The sequence below is a fragment of the Puma concolor genome, chromosome A2 (assembly GCF_028749965.1).
Source record: "Puma concolor isolate L17-30 chromosome A2, mPumCon1.1.hap2, whole genome shotgun sequence".
Lineage (NCBI taxonomy): Eukaryota > Metazoa > Chordata > Mammalia > Carnivora > Felidae > Puma > Puma concolor.
In genome coordinates, this window is record NC_141668.1 from 167193875 (window position 1) to 167215068 (window position 21194).

At 49.8% G+C, this 21194-nt stretch overlaps 1 protein-coding gene across 1 annotated transcript in view; it reads left to right on the forward strand.

Annotated features, from left to right (window-relative positions):
- The first annotated feature begins 315 nt into the window (after positions 1-315).
- The window catches only part of LOC147583827 (complement C3-like), a 45253-nt gene continuing 24374 nt past the window's right edge, over positions 316-21194 (forward strand). The window contains exons 1-17 of the mRNA XM_086699304.1: positions 316-499; positions 891-1083; positions 1518-1680; positions 1779-1849; positions 3609-3703; positions 3784-3866; positions 3949-4039; positions 4316-4418; positions 4510-4636; positions 7720-7835; positions 7941-8087; positions 8481-8690; positions 8805-9011; positions 9344-9499; positions 9787-9916; positions 10191-10262; positions 10426-10608. Of these exons, the coding sequence (XP_086555430.1) occupies positions 423-499; positions 891-1083; positions 1518-1680; positions 1779-1849; positions 3609-3703; positions 3784-3866; positions 3949-4039; positions 4316-4418; positions 4510-4636; positions 7720-7835; positions 7941-8087; positions 8481-8690; positions 8805-9011; positions 9344-9499; positions 9787-9916; positions 10191-10262; positions 10426-10608 (2224 nt within the window). The 5' untranslated portion in view covers positions 316-422. The remainder of the gene's footprint in view (positions 500-890; positions 1084-1517; positions 1681-1778; positions 1850-3608; positions 3704-3783; positions 3867-3948; positions 4040-4315; positions 4419-4509; positions 4637-7719; positions 7836-7940; positions 8088-8480; positions 8691-8804; positions 9012-9343; positions 9500-9786; positions 9917-10190; positions 10263-10425; positions 10609-21194) is intronic.

Sequence of the window (21194 nt, forward strand, 5' to 3'; positions counted from 1 at the left end):
CGCATGGCCAGAAACTGACTGGGCGCCAGGCCCCGATACCTGGGGTGAGGAGCTCTCTGGCCCTCAGTGTTCCTCCGCCGCTAAGTAGGTGCAACAGGGAAAGGTCCCTGTTTGCCAACTGACCTTGACCCTGAGGGAGACCTTGGCAGGGGGAAGGTGTGTCCATGTTGCTGGAGGACATGCCCTTGGGTTACTTACCCCAGGACACACTGGCCCCAGGGATTGAAAAACTTAGGAAACGGTATTGAGCAATCTGGGGCAGCTCCAGGAAGGGGGAAGCCACGGGAGCTACGGGAGCTACGGGCTGGGCTGAGGTTGCAGGGGGAGGCGGGAGCCAGATAAAAGGCAGCCTCCAGCAGCCTCTGCTCATTCCCTCCCAGTCCGCTTCCTCCGTCCCTCTGTCCCTCCACCGTCCCTGCACCATGGGGCCTGCCTCGGGCCCCAGCCTGCTGCTGCTGCTGCTGCTTCCCATCCTGCCCCTGGCACCGGGGGACCCCATGTGAGTGGTCATGACCCTTCTCCAAACCGGGCTACTTGTGAGGTGGGGGTGGGGTTCAGGTCCTAGTAGAATCCAGGGCGCACGTGGGTGTCTGTGGAGGCAGGGGTCAGCGGGTTGGGATGTGAATGGACTTGGGCTGCCTGGGAGCTCATGATTTCATGAGCTGGGGGTTCATGGCACTTGGGTTACAATGGGAGGCGGATGTTTCTAGAAGCAGGGGTCTGCGGGTTTGGGTGCCTGTGGTGTGTTCAGTGATTCCGTGGCTGCAGAATCACTTGGAGGCCTCGAGATCTGACTTCACAGGATTTGGGGGCTTCGTGATATGTCGGTGAGGGTTGGAACCGTGGTCCCTACAACGGCAGCTCCATCCCGTGTTCCACCCGACCTGCAGGTTCTCCATGATCACCCCCAACATCCTGCGGCTGGAGAATGAGGAGAAGGTGCTGCTGGAGGCCCATGACTATGGAGGCAACATTGCTGTCACAGTCAGCGTCAACGACTTTCCAGACAGGAAGCTAAGTTTGTCCAGAGGAAACACTTATCTGACCAAGGATAATGACCACATAAGCACAGTCAACATCAAGGTGCGTGCACCTGCTGGCGCCCCTCCCCGCTCTGAGTCTCCTCCATGTTTTGAACCCATCCTACTTGGAAGCCCCTCCCCATTATGACCAGGTGCCACTTGGAAGCCCCTCCCCTCTCTGAGACTCCTCCTTCAATTAGCTTCTCCTATCCTGAGCCCCTAGCTTTGAGCCCCTCTCCTAAGAGAGGTCCTCTGAGCCCCTTGTCTGATTCCCCCTACTCATCCCCCTTTCTGATCCCTACCCATCTTAGACCCTTGCTCCCCCCCTCCACTACCCCTCTGCTCCCAACCTGGGCACACCAGGGAGATCCGGAGTGGTGGACAGGTGCTATTGGCAGGAAGGGCAGACAGGTGTGGACCCCTCTGAAAGCCTGGAGCTGAATGCGGGCAAGGGGCCGGGAGGCAGCATCTCAATGATTCTCTGGCTATGCCTAGATCCCAGCCAACCGGGAATTAACATCAGGGAAGGGGAAAAAATTCGTGACTGTCCAGGCGGACTTCGGGGGCACTGTGGTGGAGAAGGTGGTGCTGGTCAGCTTTCAGAGCGGGTACCTCTTCATCCAGACGGACAAGCCCATCTATACCCCAGGCTCCACGGGTAAGGGGCTGGGCGGTGGCTGGAGAGAGGGCTGGGGGGGACTGTGGGGAGGGGCAGGGCCTCACTCACCGCCCCCTTTCTCTAACATCATCTCCCAGTCCTCTATCGGATCTTTACCGTGGACAACGACCTACTGCCCGTGGGCCGGATCATTATTTTCAGCATCCAGGTACCAGCAGCGGGGTACCCAGACAATGACTCCCCCTGGGCAGAGACTCGGGGAGAGACAAAGATTTAGAGACAGAGAAGAGATTCCGGAAAAGGCAGGACTGCAGAGGCCTAAAGGCAAAGAGACCTGTAGAGCCACGAACACAGAAAGAGCCCTGGACACAGGGCAGAGATCCAGGGATACCAGGCACAGTGATGCTTCTGCCCGTGGATTCCGGCTCCAGACAAACCTCTGGGGACCGTGTCACTCTGGACAGGTCACTTCACCCTCCTGGGCCTTGGTTTTCTCAGCTGAAGATTGAGATGACAGATAAAAACTCTCTGTAGCCCAATCCGCCTCCTGCTGCCAGGGGGCAGCCTCGAGCACCCAACTCCTGTCCCACCCTCCTCTACCCAGAGCCCTCCAGGAGCTCCCACCTCCTTGGGGTAAAAGCCTAGGTCCTCCCAGCACTCCCCAAGGCCCTGCAAGACTTGCCCTGTCCCCTACCTGTCCTCCTCTCCTCCTCTCCTCCCCCTCTTCCCCTCACTCACTCTGCTCCAGCCACATGGGCCTTATTGCTGTCCCTCCAACTGCCATAAAGAGCCAGCCCTAGGACCTTTGCACAGGCTGTTCCCCCACTACTCACAAAACGCTCTTCCTCCAAATACCCACATAGCTTGCCCCATCACGTCATTCAAGTCTCTGCTCAAATGTCACCGATGGCACAATTTTACAGAGAAGCCTGAGGACCTGTAAAATTGCAGACACCCTCTCCCAACTCATACACCCACGCACACACACACACACACACACACACACACACTCCACTGGTCTCCCTTCCTGTCATCTCCTTTAGGCACCCTATAAATTGAATGTATTCATTTGCTAATTGCCCGTTCCCTAGACCTCCACAGAACCTAAATTCCAGACAGGATGGGTGCTTGGCATACAGTAATTTCATTACAATTTACTGGGCTAAGGCAGGAAAGGGGTGGGGGGGGAGGGGGAATGGAAGGAGGAAGTGAAGGACAGAGGGAAGAGGTAGGTGGTTCTCAGAGGATCATCATGAGTACTTCTTGCAATCATGCAAAGTTAACAGGGACCAGGTCCTGACAGCCACAAGGTGACTGTGGGGATCGGTGGGATTTGTGGGGAACGGAGAACACACACCTCTAACGGTAGAGCCTCTGCCCAGTTCCAGTCAAATGTCGCTATGTGCCAACAGGAACCCGTATCCATGGTTATCCCAATTTCCAAGAGAAGCCAGAAAGCCAGATTTTTCATGATGTCTCCTGGTGTTTAGTTATTTGCAACGAATGACATACTGTGTGTTAGGTTGAACCACACGACTTTGTATTCTTGTAGGTCAAAGAGTCGAAGGTAGGCAATGCTGTGTGACTTAGCGCCCATAGGATGCTTACCACAGGGTCCCGCACAAAGTAGGTGATAAATGCTAATTACTATCAGTATTCAGACAGCTGCCGACGAGAGTGAGCTCCAGCTTACATGAATCATGTGCCAAGCCAGTGAGGGAGGGGCTATGTTCCTCTCCTTCTTCTAGCTGGGCACATTGAGCACAGAGACATCAAGTAATTTGCCCAAGGTGACACAGCGCGTAAATGGGAGAGTGGGCATTTGAACCCAGGCTGACTGACTCAAGTCCATGTTCATAACCACTGCCCCAGTAGTCATGACACACAGAGAGTGTCCAGACACAGAGAGGAGGAAGAGAGCCTAGGGGCTAAGCCAGGTCTCTGAAGAGACACACCCTCCCTGTCAGACCCCCGACGGTGTTCCCATCAAGAGGGACTTCTTGTCTTCTGGGAGGCTGTTTGGCATCTCGTCCCTGTCTTGGAACATCCCGGAGCAGGTCAAGTATGTCAGGCCCTCCTAGAGGGGGTTCCCTATGCCAAGGGAGGGCGTCTGGCTGGCTCACTCACCTGCCTTCCCCACAGTACAGGGCAGTGGAAGATAGAAGCCCACTATGAAGATGCCCCACAGCAGGTATTCTCTGCTGAGTTCGAGGTGAAGGAGTACGGTAAGAGGAGGAAGGAGTCAGGGTGGGGGCCCCAGGTGCCAGGCCCAGTGCTGACAGCCTACTGGTGCCGTCTCGACCCCAGCGCTGCCCAGTTTTGAGGTCCAAGTGGAGCCTACAGAGAAATTCTACTACATTGATGACCCACAGGGCCTGGAGGTCACCATCACGGCCAGGTGAGGGGCTAGGAATGGGGCCAGGCGGGAGGGGAGGGGAGGGGGGCCAGGTGAGGGCTAGATGACGGGCCAGGTTGGCAGCTAGGGGTGGAGCCAGGTAGGGGCCGGGTAAGGGAACCCGGGTGCAGTGTGGCCAGGTGTGGGACCAGGTGGGCGCTGAGTGAAGAACCAGATACTGGCCAGGTAAGCACCAGGCGCGGGACCAGGGGTCCGTGGAAGTTTGCAGGCAGCCTCACCCTTCAGGAGAGGAGCATCTGAGACCCTCTTGCCTCTCAGGTTCTTGTATGGGAAGAATGTGGATGGAATAGCCTTCGTCATCTTTGGGGTCCAGGATGGTGAACAGAGGATTTCGCTGCCCCAGTCCCTCACCCGTGTTCAGGTGCTCTGCCCCTCTGAGCCTCCTCCACTTTGGACTTCCCCCTCCCTCACCTGCGCCCCTCCCCCTCTCTGAGCCTTCCTTCCTCCCCCAGATCGATGATGGCAGTGGGGAGGCCAGGCTGGAACGAAAGGTCCTGCTGAGCGGGGTGGAACCCTCCGGAGCAGATGCCCTGGTGGGGAAGTCGTTGTACGTGTCTGTCACCGTTATCCTGCACTCAGGTGAGGCCTGGTCTGAGGAAAGGGACCCAAATGAGGGGGGAGGCCCAGTGTGAGGGCAGAGGCCCAGAATGGATGTGGAATGCAGTGTGACAGGGGAGAACCAGTCTGAGGGCAAAGGCCAAGTGTAAGAGAGGATATCCAGAGGAAAGTGATACCCAGTGAGACAAAGGAGGCCCATTCTGAGGGTGGGGGGAGCCCCAGAATGAAAGTGGGATCCAGTCTGATAGAGGAGGCCCAGTCTGAGGGGGGAGGGAGCCCCAGAATGAATGTGGGATCCAGTCTGACATGGGAGGCCCAGTCTGAGGGGGGAAGGAGCCCCAGAATGAAAGTGGGATCCAATCTGATAGAGGAGGCCCAGTCCGAGGGGGAGGCCCACTATGAAGGTGGGATCCAGTCTGATAGATGAGGCCCAGTCTGAGGGGGGGAGGCCCAGTATGAAAGTGGGATCCATCTGATAGAGAAGGCCCAATCTGAGGGGGGAAGGAGCCCCAGAATGAAAGTGGGACCGAGTCTCATAGAGGAGGGCCAATCTGAGGGTAGGCCCACTATGAAGGTGGGATCCAGTCTGAGGGGGGAGGCCTAGTCTGAGGGGGAGGCGCAGTATGAATGTGGGATCCAGTCTGATAGAGGAGGCCCAGTCTGAGGGGGGAGGGAGCCCCAGAATGAATGTGGGATCCAGTCTGACATGGGAGGCCCAGTCTGAGGGCGGAAGGAGCCCCAGAATGAATGTGGGATCCAGTCTGATAGAGGTGGCCCATTCTGAGTAGGGGAGGTCCAGAATGAAAATGAGATCCAGTCTGTAGAGGAGGCCCAGTCTGAGGGGGTAGGTTCAGTATGAAGGTGTGATCCAGTCTGATAGAGGAGGTCCAGTCTGAGGGGGAGGCCAGAATGAAGGTGGGATCCAGTCTGACAGGGCAGGCCCAGTCTGAGGGGGAAGGCCCAAATGAATGTGGGATCCAGTCTGATAGAGGAGGCCCAGTCTGAGGGGGGAGGTCGAGTATGAATGTGGGATCCAGTCCGAGCGGAGGCCCAATCTGATGGGGGGGAGGCCAGAATGAAGGTGGGATCCAGTCTGACAGGGCAGGCCCAGTCTGAGGGGGAAGGCCCAAATGAATGTGGGATCCAGTCTGATAGAGGAGGCCCAGTCTGAGGGGGGAGGTCGAGTATGAATGTGGGATCCAGTCCGAGCGGAGGCCCAATCTGATGGGGGGGAGGCCAGAATGAAGGTGGGATCCAGTCTGACAGGGCAGGCCCAGTCTGAGGGGGAAGGCCCAAATGAATGTGGGATCCAGTCTGATAGAGGAGGCCCAGTCTGAGGGGGGAGGTCGAGTATGAAGGTGGGATCCAGTCCGAGCGGAGGCCCAATCTGATGGGGGGGAGGCCAGAATGAAGGTCGGATCCAGTCTGACAGGGCAGGCCCAGTCTGAGGGGGAAGGCCCAAATGAATGTGGGATCCAGTCTGATAGAGGAGGCCCAGTCTGAGGGGGGAGGTCGAGTATGAAGGTGGGATCCAGTCTGATAGTGAAGCCCAGTCTGATAGGGGAGGCTAGTATTAAGGTGGGATCCAGTTTGACAGAAGAGCCCCAGTGAGGGGGAGCCCAGAATGAAGGTGGGATCCAGTCTGATACAGGAGGCCCAGTCTGAGGGGGCGAGGCCCAGTATGAATGTGGGATCCACTCTGATAGAGGAGGCCCAATCTCATGGGGGGACGCCAGAATCAAGGTGGGAACCAGTCTGATACAGGAGGCCCAGTGAGGGTACAGGCCAGAATGAAGGTGGGATCCAGTCTGACAGAGGAGACCCAGTCTGAGGGCAGAGGCCCAGTATGAAGGTGGGATCCAGTCTGATAGAGGAAGCCCAGTCTGAGTGGGGATGCCCACTATGAAGGTGGGATCCAGTCTGATAGACAAGGGCCAGTCTGAGTGGGGAGGCCCAGTATGAAAGTGGGATCCAGTCTGATAGAGAAGCCCAGTCTGAGAGGGGAGGCCAGAATGAAGGTGTTATTTTGTCCAACAGAGGAGGCCCAGTGAGGGGGGAGCTCAGAATGAAGGTGAAATCCAGTCTGATAGAGGAGGCCCAGTCTGAAGGGGGGAGGCCAGAATGAAGGTGGGATGCAGTCTGATAGAGGTGGCTGAGTCTGAGGGGGGAGGCCCAGAATAAAATTGGGATGTAGTCTGTCAGGTGAGGCCAAGTCTGAGAGGGGAGGCCCAGTATGAATATGGGAACCAGTCTGATAGAGGAGGCCCATTCTGAGGGGGGGAGCTCCAGAATGAAGGGGGGATCCAGTCTGATATAGGAGGCCCAGTATGAAGGTGGGAGCCAGTCTGATAGAGGAGGCCCAGTCTGACGGGGGGAGGCCAGAATGAAGGTGGGATCCAGTCTGACACAGGAGGCCCAGTCTGAGGGGGGAGGCCCAGTATGAATGCGTGATCCAGTCTGACAAAAGAGGCCAAGTCTGAAGGTGGCAGCCAGTGACAGGTAAGCCATAGTCTGAGGAATGAAGGTGCCTGCCAGTTTCTCAGAGGAGGCCTGGTCTGAGGGAGGCCCACTATGAAGGTGGGAAGTTGTCTGACAGAGGAGGCCTGGTCTGAGGGGGGAGGTCCAGAATAAAAGTGAGATCCAGTCTGATAGAGGAGGCCCAGTCTCAGGAGGGCAGCCCAAAATGAAATTGGGATCCAGTCTTACAGAATGGACCCAGTCTGAAAACAGGCCCAGTGAGGTTGGGGGCCAGTCTGACAGAGGAGGTCCCATCCTAGTGGGGAGGCCAGAATGAAGGTGGGCAACAGTCTGACAGAGGAAGTCTGATCACAGAAGGCCAGTATGAAGATTGGATCCTGTCTGATGGATGATGTCCAGTCTGAGGAGGGAGGCCCAGCATGAAGGTGGGATCCAGTCTGACAGAGGAGTCCCAGTGATGGGGGAGGAACACAATGAAGGTTCTAGCCAGTCTGATGGGGGAGGAACAGAATGAAGGTTCCAGCCAGTCTGATGCAGGAGGCCCAGTCTGAGGGAGGCCCAGTATAAGGTGTGGTCCAACCTGGAGGGGTGGCCCAGGAGCCTGCCCTCACGGCTGGCCCCCTCAGGCAGCGACATGGTGGAGGCGGAGCGCAGCAGGATCCCCATCGTGACCTCCCCCTACCAGATCCACTTCACCAAGACTTCCAAGTTCTTCAAACCAGGCATGCCCTTTGACCTCATGGTGAGACCCGGGGTGGGGCTGCCTCCCCCACCCTTCCCCTGAGCATCAGCCACGCCTCTGGGTCGACCTGAACGCCCTCCACCTGCCCCTGCACTGCACCCGCAGGTGTTCGTGACGAACCCCGACGGCTCCCCAGCACCCAACGTCCCCGTGGTGACCCAGTACTCCAAAGGGTCCTCCTTCACCCAGGAAGACGGCGTGGCCAAGCTGATCATCAACACACACAAAACCTTTAGGTCCCTGCCCATCACCGTGAGTCCTCACCCTCCTCTAGCCCCACTTCTGGGAGATAGGGGACTGTATTTGCATGGAGGAACTCTGTCCTCTGCCACGGTCATCCTGCCACGTGAGGAGTGGGGTCCTTTTATTGTATCAGGGCTTCCTGCCATTCACATAGAGGGTTTTCATCTGTATAGAGGGGATCTTATCTGCACTAGCAGTCTGGCCATCTGCATAGGTATATTATAAAGATCCGGTGATTACATTTGACCCACCTGGATAATCCAAAACAGACTCCCCATCCTCAGACCCTTAATCCCATTTGCAAACTCCCTCGGCCAGGGAAGGTACCGTATTCCCAGGTCCCAGGGATTAGGATGTGGACATCTTTGGGGGGCCAGAATTCATCCCCCTTTCCTCACCCAGGTAAGCACTAGGAAGGATGGTATCCCAGAGTCACGACAGACCAACAGGACTATGAACGCCCAACCCTACAGCACCATGAGTAATAACTACCTGCACATCTCTGTGCCTCGCGTGGAGCTCAAGCCAGGGGAAGATCTCAACGTCAACTTCCACCTGCGAATTGACCCCACCACCACCCAGGAGAACAACATCCGCTACTTCACCTACCTGGTCCATGCCCTCCTAGGATCCCAGACCCCTCCTCCTTACTTCTGCAGCACCCCCAGTCCAGGGCCAACCCCTCCACCTTGCTGATTCTTCCTTACGCCAACCTGTCTCCCCCAGATCATGAACAAAGGGAAGCTGTTGAAGGCGGAGCGTCAGACGCGGGAGCCCGGCCAGGACACGTACGCGATGCCCCTGACCATCACTGAGGACTTCATTCCTTCCTTCCGCCTGGTGGCTTATTACACCTTCATTAACAACAATGGCCAGAGGGAGGTGGTGGCCGATTCCGTGTGGGTGGATGTCAAGGACTCCTGTGTGGGCAAGGTAAGCTTCCGGAGCCTTCCTCTGCACCCATCTTGGCACTCCCCGCCTGGCCAGTGCTCGCTCCGTCTCTGCCTCTCTCCAGCCTTCTGGGTGGGTTCCCCAACCGAGACCCATCTTCTCCTTTTCCAGCTCCTTCTCTCCCCACCTCTGTTTCAGCCTCAGTATCTCCCTCCCTGCTGGCCTTTCCACCTTCAGTCTGTCTGTCTCCACCGTTGCCCCTTCCTGACCAGCACAGCACGGACACTGCCCTGGGCTGACTGCTGATGGAGACCCAGCCTGGCAGGGCTGACCCCTCACTCCTACCTCTGTGTGTCCCCCATCCCCGCCAACAGCTGGTGGTGAAAGGTGGCAAGAAGGAAGAGAAGGTGTACCCACCTGGGCAGCTTTTGACCATCAAGATCGAGGGTGACCGGGGGTCCCGAGTGGGGCTCGTGGCAGTGGACAAGGGCGCGTTCGTGATGAACAGGAATAGGTTAACTCAGAGCAAGGTGCGCCCCGTACCGCTGGGGTGTGGCAGAAGCAAAGGGGTGGTGTGGGCCTGAGGCTCAGGTGGCGCTCAGAAGGGAACCGGAAGTGGGGTTAGGCGTGGGCGGGACAGAGGCTGGGAGGGACACAGACGTGGCGCGGAAGTGAAGGCCGCGGGTGGGAACGTAGATGGAGGAGTCCGCGCTGGGGGTGGTTGGCAGGGGCTGTGCACGCAGCTCTGAGAGGGGTCTGGGACCAGAACGGAGGGGATGTCGGACATGTCAGCCTGGTGACCCCTGCCCTCCCGCAGATCTGGAACACGGTGGAGAAGGCTGACATCGGCTGCACTCCAGGTAGCGGGAAGGACTATGCCGGCGTCTTCACGGACGCAGGGCTGGCCTTCCAGACCAACAAAAACCTGCAGACCCCGGATAGGACAGGTGAGGGCCGGGGAGGGGTGGGGCCTCCACCCCCGATGCTGAGAGCAGATGGAGGGCACTGTTCTGAGGTCCTCAGATGCTGAGAGCAGGTGGGGGCCCTGGGTTCAAGTCCTGCCCCAGCCCCCACCTAGTGAATCACTGCCCGCTGAGCCTCAGTTTCCTCATCTGTCAAATGGGAGCAGCAACACCCCTCCTTCACGGCTACTGAGAGGAGTACATCGGGGACCCTCAGTTGACGCTTAACCCACCTTGTTCGCGTGTGCCCTCCCCTCAGATCCCGAGTGCCCCAAACCTGATGCCTGGCGCCGCCGCTCGGTGATGCTCACAGAGAAGAGGATGGACAAAGGTGGGGGCCCCCACCCTTCCTCCAAACCCTGCCCATCTGGGATCCAGCCCAGGAGGGAGGAGGGCAGGGCCGGGCCCTGGGGACGTCCTACCCTTGGTCCGCCCTGAGCTCCTCCTGCTTTGAGGTCCCGGCTGAGGCCCTGACCGGTGTCGTGTCCACACAGCGGGTCAGTACCCAAAGCAGCTGCGCAAGTGCTGTGAACATGGCATGCGGGAGAACCCCACGAAGTTCTCGTGCGAGCGCAGGGCCGGGTTCGTCCAGCACGAGGCCTCGTGCGTGAAGGCCTTCCTGGACTGTTGCAACCGCATCGGCAGTACCCACAGTGCCCCCCTGGGCCTGACCCAGAGTGAGTCCACCTGCCTGTGGGCCAGCCAGAGGGGGGAAGCTCGGTCAGAGCGAGGAGGGCCTGGTCTGATGGGAGAGGGCTTGCTCCGAGGGAGGAGGGCATGGTCTGAGCAGGGAGGCTGGCCAGAATGGGGAGGCTCAATCAAGCCTCGATCAGGCTTGAGGGGTGAGGGGATGGTCTGAGTGGGGAGGCTCCCTTAAAGGGGAGAGGGCCTGGTCTGAGGGAGGAGGCCCAGGTCAGAGTGTTGAGGCTCAGTGAGAAGGAGGAGGGCCTGTTTGAGGGAGGAGAACCTATCTGAGGGGGGAAGGGGCCTGTTTGGGTGGAAGGATGCTTGTGTCTGAGGGGGGAGGAGGGCCTGTCTGAAGGGGAGGGCCTATCTAAGGGGAGAGGGTCCACCTGTCTGAGAGGGGCATGTGTACCCTTCTGTGGAGGAAGGAGGGACTGTCTGAGGGGGGAAGTTGTTTCTGTCTGAGATGAGTTTTTAGCCTGCCTTTACCAAAGAAAACTCATTTACGTTGCTTTCCAAAGAGGTGCCTAACTCAATGCCTAACAACATCTGTTAATTTGTTTTCATTCATTCATTCCCTGCCTCCCTCATTCATTCATTCATTCATTCATTCATTCAGTTCTGGATAAGACAAAACATGTGCACACTTGAAACTTTACATCTCGGGCCAAATAAATCTTAAGCCAAGAGAAATTTCTCTTCCAAGAAGCCCATTGAAAGCAGAACCAGAGTGGTCCCCACCACAAGGCGGCCCTGACAGAACTGGTGGGAATCCTACCTGCCATTTGCTCAGAGCCTTTGAGCCCAGTGAGGCCTGATGTCTGCTTTTTAAAAATGCTTTTTGATGTGTCTTATGCAGAGAAAGGCCTTTCTGCTAGGATGGGTGCAGTGGAAACCAAGCCCACAGAGAGCCCCCCCCGCACCACGGGCAGCATGGCCCCTGTCGTGAGGGTCCCCCTGGCAGATTCCCTCTCGGCCCGCCCTGTCCAGATTGCTCTTTCTTTCTTTCTTTCTTTCTTTCTTTCTTTCTTTCTTTCTTTCTTTCTTTTTCTTTTATTTTTTTTTTTAATTTACATCCAAATTAGTTAGCATATAGTGCAACAATGATTTCAGGAGTAGATTCCTTAATGCCTCTTACCCATTTAGCCCATCCTCCCTCCCACAACCCCTCCAGTAACTCTCAGTTTGTTCTCCATATTTAAGAGTCTCTATGGTTTGTCCCCCTCCCTGGTTTTATATTATTTTTCTTCCCTTCCCTTATGTTCATCTGTTCTGTGTCTTAAAGTCTTCATGTGCGTGAAGTGATATTTGTTTTTCTCTAACTTCGCTTAGCATAATACCCTTTAGTTCCCTCCACATAGTTGCAAATGGCAAGATTTCATATTTTTGATTGCCGAGTAATACTCCATTTTATATATATATATATATATATATATATATATATATACACATACATATACATATATATACATATATACACTCATATATATACATATACATATATATATACATATATATGTATATACATGCATACCACGTTTTCTTTATCCATTCATCCATCAATGGACATTTGGGCTGTTTCCATATTCTGGCTATTGTTGATAGTGCTGCTATAAACATTGGGATGCATGTGTCCCTTCGAAACAGCACACCTCTATCCCTTGGATAAATGCCTAGTAATGCAATTGCTGGGTTGTAGGGTAGTTCTGTTTTTAGTTTTTTGAGGAACCTCCATACTGTTTTCCAGAGTGGCTGCACCAGCTTGCAATCCCACCAACAATGCAAAAGAGATCCTCTTTCTCCGCATCCTTGCCAACATCTGTTGTTGCCAGAGTTGTTAATGTTAGCCGTTCTGACAGGTGTAAGATGATATCTCATTGTGGTTTTTGATTTGTATTTCCCTGATGATGAGTGATGTTGAGCATCTTTTCATGGGTGGGTTGGCCATCTGTCTTCTTTGGAGAAGTGTCTATTCATGTCTTTTGCCCATTTCTTCACTGGATTATTTGTTTTTTGGATATTGAGTTTGAGAAGTTCTTTGTAGATTTTGGATACTAACCCTTTATCTGATATGTCATTTGCAAATATCTTCTCCCATTCTGTTGGTTGCCTTTTAGTTTTGCTGATTGTTTCCTTCGCTGTGCAGAAGCTTTTTATAATAGTAGTTCATTTTTGCTTTTGTTTCCCTTGCCTCTAGAGACGTGTTGAGTAAGAAGTTGCTGCAGCTGAGGTCAAAGAGGTTTTTGCCTGCTTTCTCCTCTAGGATTTGATGCCTTCCTGTCTTATTTAGGTCTTTCACCCATTTTGAGTTTATTTTTGTGTGTGGTGTAAGAAAGTGGTCGAGGTTCATTTTTCTGGTTGTTGCTGTCCAGTCTTCCCAGCACCACTTGCTGAAGAGACTGTCTTTATTCCACTGGATATTCTTTCCTGCTTTGTCAAAGATTAGTTGGCCATACATTTGTGGGTCCATTTCTGGGTTCTCTATTCTGTTCCATTGATCTGAGTGTCTGTTCTTGTGCCAGTACCATACTGTCTTAATGATTACAGCTTTGTAGTATAGCTTGAAGTCTGGGATTGTGATGCCTCCTGCTTTGGTTTTCTTTTTCAAGATCGCTTGGGCTATTCGGGGTCTTTTCTGGTTCCATACAAATTTTAGGATTATTTGTTCTAGCTCTGTGAAAAATGCTGGTGTTATTTTGATAGGGACTGCATTCAATATGAAGATTGCTTTGGGTAGTATTGACATTTTAACAATATTTATTCTTTCTATCCAGGAGCATGGAATCTTTTTTCCATTTTTTTTGTGTCTTCTTCAATTTCTTTCATAAGTTTTCTATAGTTTTCAGTGTATAGATTTTTCACCTCTTTGGTTAGATTTATTCCTAGGTATTTTATGGTTTTTTGTGCAACTGTAAATGGGATTGATTCCCTGATTTCTCTTTCTGTCACTTCATTGCTCTTTTTAACCACTGTGTGCAGAGTGGTGGTTGCTGCACTGACCCTTCTCACTGGCCATTTGAACACTTCTTTTGCACATCCCATCGTTTTCATGGGGGACCAGAAATTGTGTTGTCCAAATTGGGTTCTGAGAACAAAGGCCAGTGTGAGTGGCTCTTGAAACCGAGGGAAGTTATCTTATCAATCACAGGATGAAAAGTCACAAAACAGAACCCCTTTGCTTAAAAACTAAGGAAGATGGGGAAATGCCATAAGCGGCAGTCTGCCCGACCCAAGCAAACATAATCATTTTTTTTTAAATCTTTAGACTCAAGCAGAAAAAGGAGAAATGGGCATAAAAACCTTTTATCCCTCTGAATCATTTGAGGCCGCACCATTGAAGCCCCTAATTAGCTCCGTGTGGAATTTCTAGAAGCAAAGATATTCTCCCACAAAACCACAGCACAGGCATCAATATTAGGACGTTAATGTTGACTTGTTACCACCACCAAAACCTCCAGCCCCGTTCAGGCTGGCCAGTGGTTTCCCTTTAGTTTGGTCTGGTCTGGTTTGGCTTGGATCCTTTATAGGAAAAGGATCTGTGCAGGAACAGACGTCGTGTTTACTGGTGGGGTCTCCTTAGTGTCCTTGGATCTGCTCAACCCCTGGCAGCACAGCCGTCTTGAGTGACTTTCACGTCCGGCTATTTGGGGGGCTGTCCCACGGTTTGGGTTGGCTCCATGCTTCCTCGTAATGACATCCAGGTTTTGCATTTGGGGGCAGCACTGTCACAGGAGAGACACTATGGATTCTCAGTGCATCATGTCGGGAGCCCAAAGACATCGATTTGTCCCATTGTTGGTGCTGTGAGTCTTGATCACGTGATTAAGGCGCTGTCTGCTGGGTCTCTCCACTGTAAAGTTCCTCCTTAGTCCTGGATAGTCCATTTCTAAACCTCTTTCTGCTATCAGATCAGGGCAAAATTAAAGCCAAGGGAAAATTTCCCCCAAATCAATTTTTATGTAGCCTGTATGACAGCAGGTATGGATCCTTATATGGTAACACATACTTTTCATGTACACTCATATTTTTATTTTTATTTTTATTTTATTTATTTAATTTAATTTAATTTAATTTAATTAATTTATTTATTTTTTGCTTAGAAATGTGCAGTCACCTATTAAAGGCAGACATCGCCAAAGGGGACACATATTTCTGAATTCTTTTAGCTGGAAGGCTAGCACGCCCTCCACCATCACCCCCCAAAAAACACACAAAATCTAATTTTGATTTTTTGAGGGACCTCCACACTGTTTTCCAGAGTGGCTACACCAGTTTGTATTCCCACCAACAGTGCAAGAGGGTTCCCCTTTCTCCACATCCTCACCAACATCTGTTGTTTCCTGAGTTGTTACTTTTAGCCACTCTGACCAGTGTGAGGGGGTATCTCAATGTGTTTTTGGTTTGTATTTCCCTGATGATGAGTGATGTCGAGCATCTTGTCATGTGTCTGTTTACCATCTGGATGTCTTCTTTGGAAAAGTGTCTATGCATGTTTTCTGCCCATTTCTTCACTGGATTATTTGTTTTCTGGGTGTTGAGTTTGGTAAGTTGTTTATAGATTTTGTATACTAACTAACCCTTTATCCGTTATGTCATTTGCAAATATCTTCTCCCAGTCCATCAGTTGCCTTTTAGTTTTGTCGATTGTTTCCTATGCTATGCAGGAGCTTTTTATCCTGATGAGGTCCCAAACAGTTCATTTTTCCTTTATTTCCCTTGCCTTTGGAGACATGTTAAGTAAGAAGTTCCTGCAGGTGAAGACAAAGAGGTTGTTGCCTGTTTTCTCCTGTAGGATCTTGATGGTTTCCTGTCTCACACTTAGGTCTTTCATCCATTTTCAATTTATTTTTGTGTATGGTGTAAGAAAGTGGTCCAGGTTCATTCTTCTGCATGTTGCTGTCCAGTTCTCCCAGCACCATTTGCTAAAGAGACTGTCTTTTTTCCATTGGATACTCTTTCCTGTTGTCAAATATTAGTTGGCTATATACTTGTGGGTGCATTTCTGGGCTCTCTATTCTGTTCCATTGGTCTATGTGTTTTTGTGCCAATACCATACTGTCTTGATGATTACAACTTTGTAATATAGGCTAAAATCCAGGATGGTGATGCCTCCAGCTTTGGTTCTCTTTTTCAACATTGCTTTAGTATTTGGGTTCTTTTGTGGTTTCATAAAAATTTTAGGGGCGCCTGGGTGGCTTGGTCGGTTAAGCGTCCAACTTCGGCTCAGGTCATGATCTCACAGTCCGTGAGTTCGAGCCCCGCATCGGGCTCTGTGCTGACAGCTTAGAGCCTGGAGCCTGTTTCAGATTCTGTGTCTCCCTCTCTCTCTGCCCCTCCCTTGTTCATGCTCTGTCTCTCTCTGTCTCATAAATAAACGTTAAAAGAAAAATTTTTTTTTAAATTTTAGGATTGTTTGTTCTAGCTCTGTGAAGAATGCTGGTGCTATTTTCATTGGGATTGCAGTGAATGTGTAGATTACTTTGGGTAGTATCAACGTTTTAACAATACTTACTCCTCCAATCCATGAGCATGGAATGTTTTTCCATTTCTTTGTGTCTTTTTCTAGTTCTTTCATAAGATTTCTATGGTTTTCAGTGTGCAGATCTTTTACATCTTTGGTTAGGTTTGTTTCTATGTATTTTATAATTCTAGGTGCAATTGTAAATGGAATATATTCCTTGATTCTTCTTTCTGTTACTTCATTATTTGTGTATAGAAATGCAACCGATTTCTATACGTTGATTTTGTATCCTGTGACTTTCCTGAATTCATGTATCAGTTCCAGCAGTTTTAGGTGGACTCTTCGGTAGAGTTTCTTGTCATTTGTGAAGAGTGAAAGTTTGACTTCTTCTTGTCAATTTGGATGCCTTTTATTTCGTTTTGTTGCCTGATTGCTGAGGCTCGGACTTCCAACACTATGTTAAATAACAGTGTGAGAGTGGACAGCCCTGTCATGTTCCCGATCTCAGAGGGAAAGTTCTGTTTTTCCCCATTGAGAATGACATTAGCTGTGGGCTTTTCATTTATGGCTTTTATGATGTTAAGGTATATTCCTAATATCCCGACTTTCTTGAGGGTTTTTATTAAGAAAGGATGTTGTATTTTGTCAAATGTTTTTTTCTGCACCTATTGACAGGATCCTATGGTTCTTATCCTTTCTTCTATTAATGTGATATATCACATTGATTGATTTGCAAATATTGAGCCAGCCCTGCAGCCCAGGAATGAATTCCACTTGATCATGGTGAAGAATTCTATTAATATACTATTGAATTCGATTTGTTAGTATCTGGTTGAGAATTTTTGCATCCATGTTCATCAAGGATGGTTGCCTGTAATTCTCTTTTTTAGTGGGGTCTTTGTCTGGTTTTGTAATCAAGGTAATTTTGGCTTCATAGAACGAGTCTGGAAACTTTCCTTCTGTTTATATTTTTTGGAACATCCTGAGAAGAATAGGTATGAATGCTACTTTAAATGTCTGGTAGAATTCCCCTGGGAAGGCATCTGGCCCAGGACTCTTACTTGTTGAGAGATTTTTGATAACGGATTCAATTTCTTCATTGGTTATGGGTCCGTTCAAATTTTCTATTTCTTCCCTTTTGAATTTTGGTAGTGTGTGGGTGTCTGGGAATTTGTCCAATTCTTCCAGGGTGTCCAGTTTGTTTGCACATAATTTTTCATCATAGTCTCAAAAAATTGTATGTATTTCTGTGGTGTTTGTTTTGATCTCTCCTCTTTCATTTGTGATTTTATCTATTTTGGTCCTCTATTTTCTTTTTGAGAAGTCTGGTTAGGGGTTATCAACATTCTTTATTCTTTCCAAAAACCATCTCTCAGATTCTTCTGGGTTTTTAAAATTCTTTATTGTTTATTTCTGCTCTAATCTTTATTATTTCTATTCTGCTGCTGACCTTGGGCTTTCTTTTTTTTTTTTTTTTAATTTTTTTTTCAACGTTTATTTATTTTTGGGACAGAGAGAGACAGAGCATGAACGGGGGAGGGGCAGAGAGAGAGGGAGACACAGAATCGGAAACAGGCTCCAGTCTCTGAGCCATCAGCCCAGAGCCTGACACGGGGCTCGAACTCCCGGACCGCGAGATCGTGACCTGGCTGAAGTCGGACGCTCAACCGACTGCGCCACCCAGGCGCCCCTGACCTTGGGCTTTCTTTGCTGCTGCCCTTCTAGTTCCTTTAGATGTGAGGTTAGGTTATATATTGGGGACCTTTCTTGCTTCTTGAGACAGGCCTGAATTGCAATGTATTGTCCTTTTAGAACTGCCTTTGCTGAATCCCAAAGGCTTTGGACTGCTGTGTGTTCATTTTCATTTGCTTCCATACATGTTTTGATTTCTTCTTTAATTTCATGGTTGACCCATTCATGCTTTAGTAGGATGTTCTTTAATATGCATGTATTAAGGGGATTTCCAAATTTTTTCTTGTGGTTGATACCAAGTTTCATAGTGTTGTGATCTGAAAATAGGCATGGTATGATCTCAATCCTTTTATACTTGTTGAGGGCTGTTTTGTGACCCAGTATGTGATCTATTTTCAAGAATGTTCCATATGCCCTCAAGAAGAATGTGTATTCTGCTGTTTTGGATGAAAACTTCTGAATATACGTTAAGTCCATCTGGTCCAATGTGTCATTCAGAGCCATTGTGTCCTTATTGATTTTCTGACTAGATGGTCTGTCCATTGCAGCAAGTGGAGTATTAAAGTCCCCTGCAATCACGGTATTATTATCTATACATTTATTTATATTTGTGATTAGTTGATTTATATATTTGGGTGCTCTCATGTTGGGGGCATAAATATTTACAATTGTTAGCTCTTCTTGATGATGGACCCCTCAGTTATGATATAATGGCTTTCTTCATCTCTTGTTACAGTCTTTGTGTTAAAATCTAGTTCGTCTGGTATAAATATGGCTACTCCAGCTATCTTTTGATGTCCAATAGCATGATAGATGGTTCTCCATCCCCTCACTCTCAATCTGCAGGTGTTCTCAGGTCTAAAATGAGTTTCTTGTAGGCAACATATAGATGGATCTTATTTTTTTTTTTATCCATTCTGATACCCTGTGTCTTTTGATTGGGGCATTTAGTCCATTTACATTGAGAGTGATTATTGAAAGGTATGGATTTACTGCCATTGTGTTATCTGCAGGTTTTGTGCTTATGGTGATGTCTCTGGTCCCTTGTAGTCATTGCTGCTTTCCACTCACAGAGTCCCCCTTACGCTCTCCTGCAAGGCTGGTTTAGTGGTCACAAACTCCTTCAGTTTTTGTTTGTCTGGGAAAGCCTTTATCTCTCCTTCTATTCTGAATGGCAGCCTTCCTGGATGAAGGATTCTTGGCTGCCTAGTTTTGCTCTTCAGCACATTGAATGTTTCCTGCCACTCGCTTCTGGCCTGCCAAGTTTCAGTGGACAGGTCTGCCACTACCCTTATGTGTCTACCCTTGTAGGTTAAGGCCCGTTTTCCCCTAGCTGCTTTCATAATTCTCTCTTTATCTTTGTATTTTGCAGTTTCACTATGATATGTCATTTTTTGTTGATTTTGAAGGGAGTTCTCTGTGCCTCTAGCACTTGGATGCCTGTTTCCTTCCCCAGATGAGGGAAGTTCTCAGCTATAATTTGTTCACATAAACCTTCTGCCCCTTTCCTTCTCTCTTCTTCTTCCAGAACTCCTATGATACAGTTATTATTTCATTTCACAGAATCACTTAGGTCTCTAAATCTCCCCTTATGGTCTAGTAATTTCCTTGCCCTCCTTTTTTCAGCTTCATCATTTTCCATTAATTTTGTCTTCTATTTCACTTATTCTCTCTTCGACTTCTTCCATCCTTGCTGTCACTGCAGCTGGGTTATTTTGCATCTCATTTACAACATTTCTTAATTCTTCTTGATTATTTCATAGGTCTTTTATCTCTGCAACAATAGATTCCCTGGTGTCTCCTATGCTTTTTTCAAGCCCAGCTATCAGTCTCATGACTGTTATTCTAAATTCTTGTTCAGATATATTGTTTATATCTTTTTTGAGCAGTTATCTGCCTGTCATTTATTCCTGGAATTTCTCATGAGGAGAGGTCTTCCATTTCATCATTTTGGCTAGGTTTCTGATTTTTGCACGTTTTAATAGCTTGTTATGTGTCCTGCACCTGCAAGTCGTACTATATTAAGAATAGGTCCTGGGACTTCCAGAAGTGTTTGTGGATTGTGATCATGCACTCTGTTGCATATTTGGCTGTTCTGTCCCACTGCTCATAGTGGTGATGGTTTGGACCTTCCACCAGGGGTGTTTTGATTTGTTCACTGAAGGAGCCCTGGAAAAAGGAAAGGTGAGGGAAGCCTGATTCCCATACAAATAAAAAAATGAAAGGGTCAGAAAAAAAAGACCAGGCAGAGAATCAAAGAAACTATATGGCTTAACCCAGAGAGAGAGGGGGGAAATTAATAAGGAGATACAGAAAAGGTGTAAAAACAATAGAGAAAAATGCCTGACTAAACAAACAAACAAACAAACAAACAGAATGGAGAATGAAACTAGGTGGGGTGTATATATATATATATATAGAGAGAGAGAGAGAGAGAGAGAGACTTGACCAAAAGTCAAATCAGAAAATATGATCATGATTCCAAAGGAAATAAAAAGAGGAAGGTAAAAAGAAGGGAAAAGAGAAAAAATGAAAGAAAAGAAAAGAGAAAAAGAAAAACAAAACAAAATGGACTAACATAGAAAACTGCAGGACAGCTGCCTGTTGGTGCTCAGGACCGCTGGCTGTGCTGGTCTGGAGGAGAGGCTGTCTGGCCTGGTCAGGGTCAGTCCTGCTCCAGTATTTAAGCTGTTACCAGGCATGGAGGGGCGGGGTTTGTTGTAAACCGGTCCTGCCTCCACTGGGGGCTGCTGTCCTGTTCCCTGAAGCCCCACCATGTTGGTGATGGGGAGAAAAGTGTCTCAAACCATGCTGTTCAGACTGTCCTCATAGAGGAGTGCAGGGAGAGTGGGGGCCAGCTTGTCCTGTTCCACAGTCTCCTGCACCTCCTAGATGCTCAGATGGGATTCAAAACAAGATGCCTTAAAGAATCCCATACCTCACAGACTCGGTTCTGGGGTAGCACCATTCTGCCCAGCCTACACGGCTGATGCCTGCAGGGTCTTTTTTCCTTGGGGTGGCACTAAACCCTCTTCCCACAGTACTCCAGGGTGGGGACTGCTCTCTCCCAGTCACCCCTGAGATCGCTACTGGGCCCCGGGGCTGGCTCCCTCTCCACGAGGCATGTGCACACTGCAAGCTGCAAGAGAAAGTCTTGCACCCCTGAAAACTCTAATCTTCAACTCCTGAGACTTTGCAAAGTACAAACTGGCACTCTCCATATTTCTCATTCCCCCTCCATGGTCCAGAGATGTTTTTCTCTCGTCCGAACACAATGCCATACTCTTACAGCCTCTTTCTCTCCCTTTTGTGTCTCCACAGAAGGGGTCCCCTCCCCTCCATGCCTATGCTGCCCGTTTTATCTCTCCCAATCCACATACATGCACCTCAGTCCTGCCAAGCTGTCTCCTTCCACCTGTGGAGATG